Genomic DNA, 17,148 nt, shown 5'->3' with positions numbered 1-17,148 from the left:
TTAAAATAAATTTAATAAAAAAAATAAAGCTTTGTTGTGTAATAAAAGCTTTATGGGCTGTGAGCACTTACAATAACTATCAGAAAAACCTACAACCAACCAGGGCCTGATTAAGGTTTGTGGGAGCCCATAACAATAAAATGATAAACAGGCGATGTTTTTAAAGGTGATGCCAAAACCCTTTCCCATATTTATTAACATTTCTTTAACTAAAATAATGTGAAAAATAGTGTTTTCACACCCTTTTCACATTATTTTATTATCACCTGAATGTATAAAACGGATTTTGGAGCAGTTTTCGTGAAAAACTGCTCCAAACCCATGAATTAACTTTTAGTAACCAGATCACATTTCCCATACTTATAATGGAAAATGTGATCTGACCCCAAAAAATTGTAAAAAGATCTTGCAGTGAGCCCTGTGATAATAACGCTGTCCTGAGACAGCGTTATCAGAGGGCTCACTGCGGATTCTGTACTCTTACACAGCTTTCTCTGCCACTAGACAGAGCCAGCTGTTCTGAGAGTCGGCAGTGTGATCAGCTATATGTGTCCAATGGTCTCACTTCTCCTTAGCAACCAGAACAGGAAAACTGTATTGTGATTGGCTGTCAGCCCTTTCTGCCTACCTGTGGCGAATTGACAGACAGGGAGATAGTGAGTGCAGCTACGCCCCACCCCTTTAAAACCAGCAGTGTGAGTTGGCCCGGTAGAAAGGGACACACTGGTGGCCTGGCAGGAACACTCCCACATTCCCGACGGACGAATCTGCCCTGGACCCTAATTGAAAGAGTGAGAAACTTGACCCATACAAGGTTTTTTTTTTAATTGAAGGATCCACTTTATGTATATGAGTTCACACATTGGTGTTATACTCCACACTTTTATATATGTAACCACAGTTAGTCCCATAGTGGGACAATTATTTTTTACTTTCCATGTTTTCTAGGGATTGGTGAAAACTTCCATATTATTTCCCTAGGCGCCATCCTAGTATTCAGATAATTTTGTAAAATCCCTAGCATAATTATCACAATCCACATATCCACGAAATCGCAATGTGAAAATATTTTCGCACAAATTTATTAAAATGCTCTTGCCAGTAGACGAGCTCCGGTAAGAGCCCATTCTTGTGAAATGCTAAAAGCGGTGTGACAGCATGAAGCTATCACACTGCTTCCTGGTTCAGATACCCGGCAGCCAATGAGCATGTGTGGCCGCTGGCCAGAGCATGGGTCACCGGGAACCAACCGGAGAGGAGCCAGAGGCACACTCTCTAGAATAATTAGCAAATTAGTAGCCCAAAGGCTACTATAGGGTAACTCCACCTGGAGATGGTGTCATCCTATCAGGACCTAGCTGCAGAAGGCAAAGTAAATCCAGCCGCACTGCAGCCTCTATAGAAACTTATAAATGTTGCATTTGTGGACGACATTGGAGGGACGACGGCAAATATCTGACAGTGATGCCTCCATTGTACGTCTGATGGATACTAAATATTTGCATAATGATAAATACAGTAGGCCTCTTTATGTTTAAAAAAGATTGCAGCCCTAATGTAAAGTATTACTTCTAGAGTAGTTATTTTTCATATATGTACTGCACATCCCAAGGTAGTGTTTATCTAACCTGGATCAGTGGTGGATCCACAGAAGTACAAATTATCAGCCAGCCAGCCCATTAAAGTGTCACCAAGAGGCATGTAGCGCTTTGTTCTATCAGAGTATCTGTGAACCAGTTGCTTGTTATTTTCCCAGAAAAGAGACTGCAATAGACATGAGAGACAAATTAAGATAAGTCTTCTTTTTCTGCATGGACCTGTATGTAGAATACATTGGGCCTGATTCTGAGCACACGCACTCCTGATGTTCGACACAGTGGAGCGATTCTTACTTCCATGCATGCATCTATGTCACACTGCGCATGCGTCCAGATAGCGCGTGCACAGAGTTGAGTTTCGTGCGTGGGAGATGCATGGTCTCAAAAATGCCCTGAAAATGTAGTTTCTGGGTAGTGACAGGGAGGAGACTTACTGCATGCACAGAGATAGTCTGTCTTATGGGCACATAATGGGAGTATCATGGGCACAATGTGGAAAGATGTTGTGTATGGAGACACTCAACCGCAATACTCGGATGGAGAAACTGCACCGTAGGGCTGGTGCAGGCATTAATTTTGCATCAGTTAGTGGTTCAAAAGATGCACCAAGTGGTATTTCTTTGTTTACGGATGCTTTCAGTGTGCGTCTCATTCCTTGTACATTTGTACGCACAAATATACTCTAGGGAGGGACATTTGCATAAAGTCGCAGATGGGGAAGCACCAATAGGTGCAGACACAGGTGTGTCAGACTCAGAATCAGCTCTATTATGTAAGACTAGCATACTGCAGCACAGACTCTGTAGATGGGACCGCTCTGCCAACAGCAATTTAAATGTAAGACATATCAACCAATCAGTTATCAACTTTTACCAGCCTAGTGTCTTCAAATTCAAAACAAATTTCTGATTGGCTCACAGCACTTGTGTTCATCAAAAAAGATCTGCTATAATAACGTTCCAGAATGCTGTCTCATCTTTTAATGAATTAATTAATACTAGTGTTAGGATTTACTCAACCTTTCAGCCAACAGAAACGAACTGTGTTTTAATCAGAAATTATATGCAGAATGAAAGTGTAGCAGTTAGACTCAAAAGTAGTCTCCAGAAATTATATTTCATGTATATTGTATGCATAAAACAATTATATTCTGTTAACGTAGGTGTGGCCTGATTTTGTGTATCAAAATGGCTGATATGCTTTGTCCTGTATGTGAGCTGGTTGCAGGGCTGAAGAGATAGTTTAAGGGGTCTTTAAGCCAAGGTAAGATAACAATCTTGTACTAGGACAGTTCAAGAAATATAAATCTTGAAGAGGTTATGTGAGAGTTACCTCTAGAAGGAATTTTATGTCCATCTGGGCGGTAGAGACCTGGGGGAAAGCTCAGGTTGTTATGAAATACTATTAGAGGACTAAGAGAGGGAGCTAAACCAGACAGTATGTGTGATTAGTGAGATTCAAAATAGCGAGAGAATGTTGAATGACTGGGAGTAGTAAAATGGATTTCCAAGCGAGCCACTCACAATCATGGTCCAGACCCTATCCAAGGTAGGACAGTTCCATAATACATATTAGCCAAGTTGGGCTGCCCAATAATAGCACTTGATTCAGGAATGCTTAAGCCCTCATCCTGACATGGTCTCTAAAGAATCCGCAACCGGACTGTAGGGTACTACTCAAACCAAATATTGTTGGATGTGATGCTTCAAAAACTTAAAGACATGGGGAGGGAAATGGATCGGAAGGGTCTGGAATACATAAAATATTCTAGGGAGGACGTTCATTTTAACAGCATTGACCTGGCCAATCCAAGATATATAATAACCAGTCCAGCCATCAAGGTCAGACTTAATAAGAGAGAGGTGTTGAAAGTTGTCCTGAAACAACTGATGATATTGATTAGTGATGTAGATACCAATGTACTTAATTTTAGAATGGTGCCATTGAAAAGAGAAATCATTCATCAATGTTGACCTTATAGCAGGAGAAAGATAGAAGTCTAAGACTTCTGTTTTCTGGGGAGTTATTTTATAGCCAAAATGTAAGCTATAGTCTTGAAAAAAAGGGGGAAGAAAATGGCTGGGTCCATGATAGCCAACAGAACATCATCCGCATAGAAGGCAATCTTACGAGCTTGAGCACCAATGATTTAATGAGCCATTCGCAGTTTCACTGTACCGGCCGTGTGTACTTACACGTGCATGGCTTAATCTTTGAGACAAGCATATGCTACTGGCAGGATCAACCAGGTAGCTCTCGGTATCGGCCAATCCATGAATATCTGGATTGGTGCGAATCTTGGCAGCCAGTGGTTCCAATATTAATGCAAAAATTAGCAGAGAGAGCAGGCAAGCTTGCCTAGTGTAATTGGAGGTAATGAATGGCAAGTATCAGGTCAATTGCGCATCTTGTGTTATCGAAAACCTGCTGCCCACTAATCAGGATGGAGCAGTGAAGCAAGCAAAGGACTAGGACAATTTTTAGATCTACATTCAATAATGATATTGGTCTATAGTTACTACAAAGGGTTAGGTCACAACCTGGCTTCGGGCTCACCACAGTGTTGGCCAAAGTGGTAGCACTGTCAAATGAAGCCATTCTAATGCTTTATAAAAGAAAGAAGTAATCTGGTGGGGATGCAGTCAAGATCCCGCCGGATGGAATCCCGGCGGTCGGAATACTGACACCGGAATCCCAACCGTCACAATCCCGACATATTCTCCCTCTGTGGGTGTCCACGACACCGGTAGAGGGAGAATAAATTAGTGCTGTGTTGCGCTCGCCCCCCTTTCGGGATTGTGCCGGTCGGGATTCCGGTGTTGGGTTTCCGACCGCCGGGATCCTGTCTGGCGGGATTTCATACTGATCCTATCTGGGGAGCCAAGATAGCAGAATTTTTTTTGTAATATTGGGGTGTGAATCCATCTAGGCCATGGGCCAATGAAGGTTTAAGAGCCTTAATAGCTGCAAGAGTTTCACCAAGTATAATTTCCATGGCAGAGTTTTAACATCGTAAGTTAACTAACGCTGTTTTTATTTCCCCTTTGTTTTATTTTTCTTGAAAATAATGCAGTTTAATATGTTTGTCCATGTTTGTAGTGTTCTTTTTTTTGTAACCAAACCATGGAAATATTTTGTGGATTAAATAGATTTTAATCAAGCATATTCTCCGTGTTTCTTGTTGAACTTGCAAGTCCATGAGGTCAATGCTACATACCTATGTGTAATTGAGTGTGAAATATTAATCTTTGGTGGAGAATATAAAGACTCATTCAATTTCTTTGTGGTGGCAGAGTGAACTGGTGTGTTTTTTTCTGAGTGACTGAAGTGCACAAACGTCACAGATTGCGGCATCTGAGTGCATGCTGGAATCGTGACATACAGTAATATAAATTAAAGGATCAAAATAAAGTGCAGTATAATGGGCCTAATTCTGAGTTGATTGCAGCAGCAATTTTGTTAGCAATTGGGCAAAACCATGTGCACTGCAGCAGGGGCAGATATAACATGTGCAGAGAGAGTTAGATTTGGGTGGGGTGTATTCAAAGTGAAATCTAAATTGCAGTGTAAATATAAAGCACCCAGTATTTACCCTGTACAGAAACAAAATAACCCACCCAAATCTATCTCTCTCTGCAAATGTTATATCTGCCCCCCCTGCAGTGCACATGGTTTTGCCCAATTGCTAACAAACTTGCTGCTGCGATCAACTCAGAATTACCCCCAATGTTCTATGTATAAAATTAGTTTGTATTGTCAATAGTTGTAACAAGAAAGGCCCTACAGATAGGTCAGTGAACACATGCAAATCATTCATAACTAATTAGTTAATAGTAATTAAAAGTAAAGAGAAACTTTGCTAATGATGTATTCATGTTAACTCATCTTGTTACTTTTATATATGTGGCGATTCACAGGCAAGCTAACCAGGTAGTGTCCCCGGCTATGCCATGCGCATGGTATATGCTTTTTGCTTTATAAATTATATACAGAACCTTATCTGCAGGGATGTCATGCAGCGTCAAGTTGGTATACAACTCATAATCAGATGGGAGTACAGAACATGGATCCTTGCTGACAAATGCACTTTTAAAGGCAATCCATATAGCAGAGCAGTTCTTCTTACTGTAAAACACATAAAATAAGAATTTACTTACCGATAATTCTATTTCTCGTAGTCCGTAGTGGATGCTGGGAACTCCGTAAGGACCATGGGGAATAGCGGCTCCGCAGGAGACTGGGCACAAAAGTAAAAGCTTTAGGACTACCTGGTGTGCACTGGCTCCTCCCCCTATGACCCTCCTCCAAGCCTCAGTTAGGATACTGTGCCCGGACGAGCGTACACAATAAGGAAGGATATTGAATCCCGGGTAAGACTCATACCAGCCACACCAATCACACCGTACAACCTGTGATCTGAACCCAGTTAACAGCATGATAACAGAGGAGCCTCTGAAAAGATGGCTCACAACAATAATAACCCGATTTTTGTAACAATAACTATGTACAAGTATTGCAGACAATCCGCACTTGGGATGGGCGCCCAGCATCCACTACGGACTACGAGAAATAGAATTATCGGTAAGTAAATTCTTATTTTCTCTGACGTCCTAGTGGATGCTGGGAACTCCGTAAGGACCATGGGGATTATACCAAAGCTCCCAAACGGGCGGGAGAGTGCGGATGACTCTGCAGCACCGAATGAGAGAACTCCAGGTCCTCCTCAGCCAGGGTATCAAATTTGTAGAATTTAGCAAACGTGTTTGCCCCTGACCAAGTAGCTGCTCGGCAAAGTTGTAAAGCCGAGACCCCTCGGGCAGCCGCCCAAGATGAGTCCACTTTCCTTGTGGAATGGGCTTTTACAGATTTTGGCTGTGGCAGGCCTGCCACAGAATGTGCAAGCTGAATTGTACTACAAATCCAACGAGCAATAGTCTGCTTAGAAGCAGGTGCACCCAGCTTGTTGGGTGCATACAGGATAAACAGCGAGTCAGATTTTCTGACTCCCGCCGTCCTGGAAACATATATTTTCAGGGCCCTGACTACATCCAGCAACTTGGAGTCTTCCAAGTCCCTAGTAGCCGCAGGTACCACAATAGGCTGGTTCAAGTGAAATGCTGAAACCACCTTAGGGAGAAATTGAAGACGAGTCCTCAATTCTGCCCTGTCCGTATGAAAAATTAGGTAAGGGCTTTTATAGGATAAAGCCGCCAATTCTGATACACGCCTGGCTGAAGCCAGGGCTAACAGCATTACCACTTTGCATGTGAGAAATTTTAAGTCCACAGTGGAGAGTGGTTCAAACCAATGTGATTTTAGGAATCCCAAAACTACATTGAGATCCCAAGGTGCCACTGGAGGCACAAAAAGAGGTTGTATATGCAGTACCCCCTTGACAAACGTCTGCACTTCAGAAACTGAAGCCAGTTCTTTTTGGAAGAAAATCGACAGGGCCGAAATTTGAACCTTTATGGACCCTAATTTTAGGCCCATAGACAGTCCTGTTTGCAGGAAATGCAGGAAACGACCCAGTTGAAATTCCCCTGTAGGGGCCTTCCTGGCCTCGCACCACGCAACATATTTACGCCAAATACGGTGATAATGTTGTACGGTTACATCCTTCCTGGCTTTGATCAGGGTAGGGATGACTTCATCTGGAATGCCTTTTTCCTTCAGGATCCGGCGTTCAACCGCCATGCCGTCAAACGCAGCCGCGGTAAGTCTTGGAACAGACAGGGTCCCTGCTGGAGCAGGTCCTTTCTTAGAGGTAGAGGCCACGGGTCCTCTGTGAGCATCTCTTGAAGTTCCGGGTACCAAGTCCTTCTTGGCCAATCCGGAGCCACGAGTATAGTCCTTACTCCTCTCCTTCTTATGATTCTCAGTACCTTGGGTATGAGAGGCAGAGGAGGGAACACATACACTGACTGGTACACCCACGGTGTTACCAGAGCATCCACAGCTATTGCCTGAGGGTCCCTTGACCTGGCGCAATACCTGTCTAGTTTTTTGTTGAGACGGGACGCCATCATGTCCACCTTTGGTTTTTCCCAACGGTTCACAATCATGTGGAAGACTTCTGGGTGAAGTCCCCACTCCCCCAGGTGGAGGTCGTGTCCGCTGAGGAAGTCTGCTTCCCAGTTGTCCACTCCCGGAATGAACACTGCTGACAGTGCTATCACATGATTTTCTGCCCAGCGAAGAATCCTTGCAACTTCTGTCATTGCCCTCCTGCTTCTTGTGCCGCCCTGTCTGTTTACGTGGGCGACTGCCGTGATGTTGTCCGACTGGATCAGCACCGGCTGACCTTGAAGCAGAGGTCTCGCTAGGCTTAGAGCATTGTAGATGGCTCTTAGCTCCAGGATATTTATGTGAAGTGATGTCTCCAGGCTTGACCACAAGCCCTGGAAATTTCTTCCCTGTGTGACTGCTCCCCAGCCTCTCAGGCTGGCATCCGTGGTCACCAGGACCCAGTCCTGAATGCCGAATCTGCGGCCCTCTAGAAGATGAGCACTCTGCAACCACCACAGGAGAGACACCCTTGTCCTTGGTGACAAGATTATCCCCTGATGCATCTGAAGATGCGACCCGGACCATTTGTCTAGCAGATCCCACTGGAAGGTTCTTGCGTGGAATCTGCCGAATGGGATTGCTTCGTAAGAAGCCACCATCTTTCCCAGGACCCTTGTGCATTGATGCACTGAGACTTGGCCTGGTTTTAGGAGATTTCTGACTAGTTCGGATAACTCCCTGGCTTTCTCCTCCGGGAGAAACACCTTTTTCTGGACTGTGTCCAGGATCATCCCTAGGAATAGAAGTCGTGTCGTCGGGATCAGCTGCGATTTTGGAATATTGAGAATCCAACCGTGCTGGCGCAGCACTATCTGAGATAGTGCTACCCCGACTTCCAACTGTTCCCTGGATCTTGCCCTTATCAGGAGATCGTCCAAGTAAGGGATAACTAAAACTCCCTTCCTTCGAAGGAGTATCATCATTTCGGCCATTACCTTGGTAAAGACCCGGGGTGCCGTGGACAATCCAAACGGCAGCGTCTGAAACTGATAGTGACAGTTCTGTACCACAAACCTGAGGTACCCTTGGTGAGAAGGGTAAATTGGGACATGTAGGTTAGCATCTTTGATGTCCAGAGATACCATATAGTCCCCTTCTTCCAGGTTTGCAATCACTGCTCTGAGTGACTCCATCTTGAATTTGAACCTTTGTATGTAAGTGTTCAAGGATTTCAGGTTTATAATTGGTCTCACCGAGCCGTCCGGCTTCGGTACCACAAATAGTGTGGAATAGTATCCCTTTCCCTGTTGTAGGAGGGGTACCTTGATTATCACCTGCTGGGAATACAGCTTGTGAATGGCTTCCAATACTGCCTCCCTGTCTGAGGGAGACGTCGGTAAAGCAGACTTTAGAAAACGGCGAGGGGGAGACGTCTCGAATTCCAATTTGTACCCCTGAGATACCACCTGAAGGATCCAGGGGTCCACTTGCGAGTGGGCCCACTGCGCACTGAACTTTTTGAGACGGGCCCCCACCGTGCCTGAGTCCGCTTGTAAAGCCCCAGCGTCATGCTGAGGACTTTGCGGAGGCGGGAGAGGGCTTTTGTTCCTGGGAACTGGCTGTTTGTTGCAGCCCTTTTCCTCTCCCTCTGCCACGGGGCAGAAATGAGGCGCCTTTTGCCCGCTTGCCCTTATGGGGCCGAAAGGACTGCGCCTGATAATATGGCGTCTTCTTAGGTTGAGAAGCTACCTGGGGTAAAAATGTGGATTTTCCAGCAGTTGCCGTGGCTACCAGGTCTGATAGACCTACCCCAAATAACTCCTCCCCCTTATAAGGCAATACTTCCATGTGCCTTTTAGAATCCGCATCACCTGACCACTGCCGCGTCCATAAACCTCTTCTTGCAGAAATGGACAGCGCGCTAACTTTTGATGCCAGTCGGCAAATATCCCTCTGTGCATCACGCATATATAGAAATGCATCCTTCAAATGCTCTATAGTCAATAATATACTGTCCCTATCAAGGGTATCAATATTTTCAGTCAGGGAATCCGACCACGCCAGGCCCGCACTGCACATCCAGGCTGAGGCTATTGCTGGTCGTAGTATAACACCCGTGTGAGAGTATATACATTTTAGGATATTCTCCAGCTTTCTATCGGCAGGTTCCTTTAGGGCGGCCGTATCAGGAGAGGGTAGTGCTACCTGTTTAGACAAGCGTGTGAGCGCTTTATCCACCCTAGGGGGTGTTTCCCAACGTGCCCTATCCTCTGGCGGGAAAGGGTACGATGCCAATAACCTTTTAGGAATTATCAGTTTTTTATCGGGGGAAACCCACGCCTCATCACACACTTCATTTAATTCCTCGGATACAGGAAAAACTACAGGCAGTTTTTTCTCACCAAACATAATACCCTTCTTAGTGGTACTTGTATTATCAGATATATGCAATACATTTTTCATTGCTTCAATCATGTAACGTGTGGCCCTAGTGGAAGTCACGTTTGTCTCCTCATCATCGACACTGGAGTCAGTATCCGTGTCTGTGTCTGCCATTTGAGGTAACGGGCGTTTTAAAGCCCCTGATGGCGTTTGAGACCCCTGGACAGGCACAAGCTGATTAGCCGGCTGTCTCATGTCGTCAACTGTCTGTCGCAAGGAGCTGACACTGTCACGCAATTCCTTCCACAAGCTCATCCACTCAGGTGTCGACTCCCTAGGGGGTGACAACTGTATAATAGGCAATTGCTCCGCCTCCATCTCATTTTCCTCTTCAAACATGTCGACACAATCGTACCGACACACCGCACACACACAGGGAATGCTCTGATAGAGGACAGGACCCCACTAGCCCTTTGGGGGGACAGAGGGAGAGTATGCCAGCACACACCAGAGCGCTATATATATATACAGGAATACCACTATAAAAGTGTGCTTTTCCCTTTATAGCTGCTGTTAATATAAAACTGCGCCAAATTAGTGCCCCCCCCTCTCTTTTTTACCCTTTTCTGTAGTGCAGGACTGCAGGGGAGAGTCAGGGAGACGTCCTTCCAGCGGAGCTGTGATGGAAAATGGCGCCCGTGTGCTGAGGAGATAGGCTCCGCCCCCTTCTCGGCGGCCTTTTCTCCCGCTTTTTTGGTAAGTTCTGGCAGGGGTTAAAATACACCCATATAGCCCTGGGGGTTATATGTGGTGTATTTATGCCAGCCAAGGTGTTTTACATTGCTGCTCAGGGCGCCCCCCCCCCCAGCGCCCTGCACCCTCAGTGACCGGAGTGTGAAGTGTGCCTGAGTAACAATGGCGCACAGCTGCAGTGCTGTGCGCTACCTTGTTGAAGACTGATGTCTTCTGCCGCCGATTTTTCCGGACCTTTTCTTGCTTCTGGCTCTGTAAGGGGGCCGGCGGCGCGGCTCCGGGACCGAGCTCCGAGGCTGGGCCTGTGTTCGGTCCCTCTGGAGCTAATGGTGTCCAGTAGCCTAAGAAGCCCAATCCACTCTGCATGCAGGTGAGTTCGCTTCTTCTCCCCTTAGTCCCTCGATGCAGTGAGCCTGTTGCCAGCAGGTCTCACTGAAAATAAAAAACCTAAAACTAAACTTTTCACTAAGAAGGTCAGGAGAGCCCCTAGTGTGCACCCTTCTCGGCCGGGCACAAAAATCTAACTGAGGCTTGGAGGAGGGTCATAGGGGGAGGAGCCAGTGCACACCAGGTAGTCCTAAAGCTTTTACTTTTGTGCCCAGTCTCCTGCGGAGCCGCTATTCCCCATGGTCCTTACGGAGTTCCCAGCATCCACTAGGACGTCAGAGAAATAAAAGTGAGTGTAAAATGGTGTATTATGTACACTCTATAGTTGGCAAATTCTTTGTTAAACCAGAAAACTAATGAAAAATAATAGCTACCATGGCAACCACAGTCACATGGCACATCATGTAATGAACAGAGAGGCTTTGGAATGCCCACTTGAGCTTTGTCTGCTTTGTCTCAACTGAAACATCATCCACTGCCTGCATCACCCTCTGCCATTACATGCTGTGAGCCTGAGAAATAACATAATTAGTTGGCAAAAAATCAGAATCATCTTTAATACTGTAGGTGCTTAACTTGTTGTTTAAAAAAATTGTGTGATAATATGCTTCTTTGTGCCCCTATTGAACACATTCTAAAAGAAACCAACAAATTAATTCTTCACATCTCCTGCGCAGCTAAGCACCAAATAGCCCGCAATTGGAAATCTCTGCTCCCAGTAAGCAGGAACTTTTGAACAGGATTTGGTTTATTGCGAAAATGAAATATATAACCAGTTTTCAACACAATACTGTTAAAAAGTTTCATTCTACATGGCTGCTTTGGTATTCTCATCACAACTTACCCCTTCCTGGTCTGATCTGAAACTCTTTTTGTTGTAAGACTACTAGTGCTACCAGTCCACACTCCTGTCCCCGACTTGCTGAACATGCAATTTGAATACAAGTATATACAAAAAGAAAGCTACTCCACAACCTCTCCTCAAATCAACCTTTTTTTTTCTCTTTCTTTTTCTTTTTTCCTCTTTTCCCCTTCTTTCCTCTCCTTCACCTCTTTTCATTCTGGACCTTAGGTACTACGTTCCTGGTTTTGGATGCTATGCCCATTGGCGTTTCTATAATGGGTTCAATGGGTGCGGTGCACACGGGTCCCTGGGTCCAGGGGGAGCCTACACCGCACCCATTGCACCCATTTTAATACTTACCTTTCCGGTGTCCAGCGCCGGGAGCTGTGATGGCACCAGAAATCGCAGCCAAAATGGCCACCGTGCATGCACAGTAGCCAAATTGGTCTCCGGATCATGGCGGGTGCCATATTTCCGAAGACTTGCGCATGGGCAGTAGACTCCGGCACAATGCCGGAGTCTACAGCGCCGTGCAGAGGAGGGGGCCCACCCGGAGGTGCACACGGGCCCCCTCCTCTGTAGAAATGCCCCTGGCTATGCCTCTTAGTTTTCAATATTTACTCTGATACTAAGAATTGGAAATCGACAACTCATCTGGTTTGATATACATTTTACTCTTTTATTGTTATCACACCATTGTTATAACTTTGTAGACAGCATTGTATCTATTTAGATGCTTGATATATTTTGCCTATTGTTGTCGAAATGCTTGTCCTCTTGACTGAAATTCAATAAAAACCTATATGATTAAAAAATAAATAATTTGTGTGAATTTATTAATATAATTATAAATAGTCATACTCAAAGTAGTGGGGTTTACTTTAGCAGGAGTAGGGTGATGTGATAGGTTTTAACTGTGAATTTTGTCACCAAGAACTACTGTATACTGGGTAATAAATATCCTTTAAACTGGGACACTCATGAATTTTACAGGTTCTGTGGCTGGCTTAATTCAAGCCGGTGTTTCACCTGGTTTTAATCAGCCATAGAACCTGTGTAATTTAGGAGTGTCTCGGTTTTAAGGGATAGTATGGTCAGCCTATGTATAGGTATGTATACTATGTATATGCAGGTGTCGTAGAGAGCTGTGCCGGGCCCAGGTACTTTTGGGGAGCATGGCGTAATCTAAGGAGGTGTGGTCACACCTCCTTACAAAAAAAAAAAAGGAACAAAATACCGTTTGCACTCCACAGGGGGTTTCGCCAAGTGCCCCTCAGCTAGGGGCAAATCCATGAAGAGGGTGGTGATAATTTCACATACACAGCCAGGAGAGACTGCACATACCACAGCCCAGCACACAAGACAAAGGCTGCTGCCACTGTAAGGTAAGAGAGAGGAGTGGGGGCAGAGTGGGCATTGTGTGGCTGTGCTAGGTTCCTGTCTCTTTCTGAGCTCCCCGATCTGATGCACTATAACTCATAATTCCCAGCTCCCGGCGTGACAGTCTCAAGCGTGACGGTCTCCCAGCGCTCGGTCAATCAGGTCCCTGGGGAGGGCTGAGCTGCATTGCAAAGGGATGCAATTAATAGTCCACGCAGCAGCAGCTCACCATTCACCCACTTTATCACTGCTGGAGGGGAACAAATGTCCCCCTCAGTAGCTCACCTGGCATTCCCGGGCCCAGACAAACAGTAAGCCTCCCCCTCAGTGCCTCTGTGTATATGTACACTGTATATGTAAGTATGCAAGCCTCTAACCCAAACGACTTTTTAATACATTTAAATCACTTCTCAACCCTCCTTCACCCAAACCCGCCAGCCACTATCAAAGCGCTTCCTATTTCAAGGACAAGATTGATAAGATCCAAGATGAAATGGTATGCTCTTCCTTAACCAGTGACCTACTCAATTCCTTACCTGAACCCTCTGGCACTTTCTCTTCATTTGATCCCACAAATGAAGATGAAGTAGCAACACTCTCCTCATCCTGCTATTCTACTATCTCTACGTTAGCAGGGAAAGGGATACTACTGCACTAGCATATTATAGAAAAGTTCCAAATTAGAACAAATGAAACCTCTAATTATATTCTATATCAGATATTTGAATTATATAGGGGGTGCTGCCACTGAATATATTGTTGTCAATATATAGTTATGCACAAAAAGAAACAGAGAAGGATTGGACTTGAAGTGGCGCACTTAAACATTAAATTGATACATAAATTATAACTTTTATTAGAGTATATTTGTTAAAAAGACCTGTAGCTGTGAAATATTAAAACCAAAAACATATAAATTGACAAAACAAAGTGTGATATGTGTGAATAAAAACACACACTGTGCTAACTGTGTAGTCCTACACATATATAATATATTATAGGTACTATGACCCTTGAATCAAATTATATGTGTTGTTAGGCTGAGTGCCCAATGGCGCTTTGAAGTCACTGATCAGTTGTACTAGATAGGCTTACTGAGGGTACTGTAAAGTGCAATATTCCAATAGAAAACTCCCCCTCAGTTTGGGCGCTGTGACCCCTCACTTATGTGCAATCATATGCTTGTACAGCTATGAGTCAGTGTTTATCCTCACTAGTGATCTCAATGTAATTAGCTGTTCTCAATCAATTCACAGCAGGTAATATCTGAGGTCAGTATCACTTTAAGTGAATAATCTGTTTGGGCGCTATGACCCCTCACTTATATGCATTCATATACTTATACAGCTATAAATCCGTGTTTCTCCTCACTAGTGATCTCAATGTAATTGGCTGTTCATTAATCAATTTACAGCAGGTAATACCTGAAGTCAGTGTCACTTTAAGTGAATGATAATTGATGTTCACTTATATGCTTATACAGCTATAGATCAGTGCTTCTCCCCACTAGTGATCTCAATATAATTAGCTGTTCTCAGTCGATTTACAGCAGATAATTAATAAAGTCAATATCACTTTAAGTGAGTAATCACAATGTTCATTAGTGAGAGACACTGTAATGTCCAAGAATGCATATAAACTGACAGTTTTCCACAATATTCACTACTATTATAGTGGAATATAGATCATAGCTGTGAGGCACAGGGTTTAGTGAGCTGTTTGAGTATTACACTAATGCCGTACACTGGAACACTCCATCAGCTGTTAATAGCAGTATATCCTAACTAGCTGTTTTGTAATTATCAGCTGTGTGATGGAAACCTATATATCAAATAAACAGCATTTAACCTGAGTAGCACATAAACATTGCTAGATAATTGTTCTATGCTTGTAAAGTAACAAGCAATGCTGTAGAGATGTCTCAGCTGCTACATTAAGCAGTGTATCTTAGTCTTGCTACAATGTTGCTAGTACATGCAGCTTGCTGAGTCATATGTGGTTAAATAATCCTCTCAGTGCAGGAAAGCTTGTGAGCTCCATCAGTGTCATGAGGCTTCACAATAGCCAGCTCAGCTTTAGTATAGATCTCGCTCTATTCCTAACAACACAATACATTTAGCACATTGTTATCAACACAGCAGCACAGTGTGACTCGCCGATATGTGTTTCATAGTTAAGTTTTTTCAGGGCCCTGAAAAAACGTAACTATGAAACACGTGTCGGCGAGTCACACTGTGCTGCTGTGTATAATAACAATGTGCTAAATGTATTGTGTTGTTAGGAATAGAGCGAGATCTATACTAAAGCTGAGCTGGCTATTGTGAAGCCTCATGACACTGATGGAGCTCACAAGCTTTCCTGCACTGAGAGGATTATTTAACCACATATGACTCAGCAAGCTGCATGTACTAGCAACATTGTAGCAAGACTAAGATACACTGCTTAATGTAGCAGCTGAGACATCTCTACAGCATTGCTTGTTACTTTACAAGCATAGAACAATTATCTAGCAATTTTTTATGTGCTACTCAGGTTAAATGCTGTTTATTTGATATATAGGTTTCCATCACACAGCTGATAATTACAAAACAGCTAGTTAGGATATACTGCTATTAACAGCTGATGGAGTATTCCAGTGTACGGCATTAGTGCAATACTCAAACAGCTCACTAAACCCTGTGCCTCACAGCTATGATCTATATTCCACTATAATAGTAGTGAATATTGTGGAAAACAGTCAGTTTATATGCATTCTTGGACATTACAGTGTCTCTCATTAACAATATCACTAATGAACATTGTGATTACTCACTTAAAGTGATATTGACTTTATTAATTATCTGCTGTAAATCGACTGAGAACAGCTAATTATATTGAGATCACTAGTGGGGAGAAGCACTGATCTATAGCTGTATAAGCATATAAGTGAACATCAATTATCATTCACTTAAAGTGACACTGACTTCAGGTATTACCTGCTGTAAATTGATTAATGAACAGCCAATTACATTGAGATCACTAGTGAGGAGAAACACGGATTTATAGCTGTATAAGCATATGAATGCATATAAGTGAGGGGTCATAGTGCCCAAACAGATTATTCACTTAAAGTGAAACTGACCTCAGATATTACCTGCTGTAAATTGATTTAGAACAGCTAATTACATTGAGATCACTAGTGAGGATAAACACTGACTCATAGCTGTACAAGCATATGATTGCACATAAGTGAGGGGTCACAGCGCCCAAACTGAGGGGAAGTTTTCTATTGGAATATTGCACTTTACAGTACCCTCAGTAAGCCTATCTAGTACAACTGATCAGTGACTTCAAAGCGCCATTGGGCACTCAGCCTAACAACACATATAATTTGATTCAAGGGTCATAGTACCTATAATATATTATATATGTGTAGCACTACACAGTTAGCACAGTGTGTGTTTTTATTCACACATATCACACTTTGTTTTGTCAATTTATATGTTTTTGGTTTTAATATTTCACAGCTACAGGTCTTTTTAACAAATATACTCTAATAAAAGCTATAATTTATGTATCAATTTAATGTTTAAGTGCGCCACTTCAAGTCCAATCCTTCTCTGTTTCTTTTTGTGTATTCTACTATCTCTCCTCTTGATCCTATACCCTCACAAATAAGTAAAGCTCTGTGTCCTGTGCTCATCCCAACCTTAACGAACATCTGTAATCTCTCTCTCTCTCTACTGGTGTCTTTCCCTCACTGTTCAAGCATGCAGTGATTACTCTCTCTCTCTCAAACTACCGTCCCATCTCTCA

At 43.7% G+C, this 17,148-nt stretch overlaps 1 protein-coding gene across 1 annotated transcript in view; it reads right to left on the bottom strand.

Moving 5' to 3' along the window:
• The window catches only part of BST1 (bone marrow stromal cell antigen 1), a 73,118-nt gene that overhangs the window by 52,083 nt on the left and 3,887 nt on the right, over nucleotides 1-17,148 (bottom strand). Inside the window, exons 2-3 of the mRNA XM_063957000.1 lie at nucleotides 5,594-5,723; nucleotides 1,629-1,764 (exon numbers count right to left, since the gene is read on the bottom strand). Of these exons, the coding sequence (XP_063813070.1) occupies nucleotides 1,629-1,764; nucleotides 5,594-5,723 (266 nt within the window). The remainder of the gene's footprint in view (nucleotides 1-1,628; nucleotides 1,765-5,593; nucleotides 5,724-17,148) is intronic.

This window comes from Pseudophryne corroboree, chromosome 1, assembly GCF_028390025.1.
Source record: "Pseudophryne corroboree isolate aPseCor3 chromosome 1, aPseCor3.hap2, whole genome shotgun sequence".
Taxonomy (NCBI): Eukaryota; Metazoa; Chordata; class Amphibia; order Anura; family Myobatrachidae; genus Pseudophryne; species Pseudophryne corroboree.
Note: the sequence above shows the minus strand (reverse complement) of the source record. Positions and strands in the feature narration are given on the sequence as shown.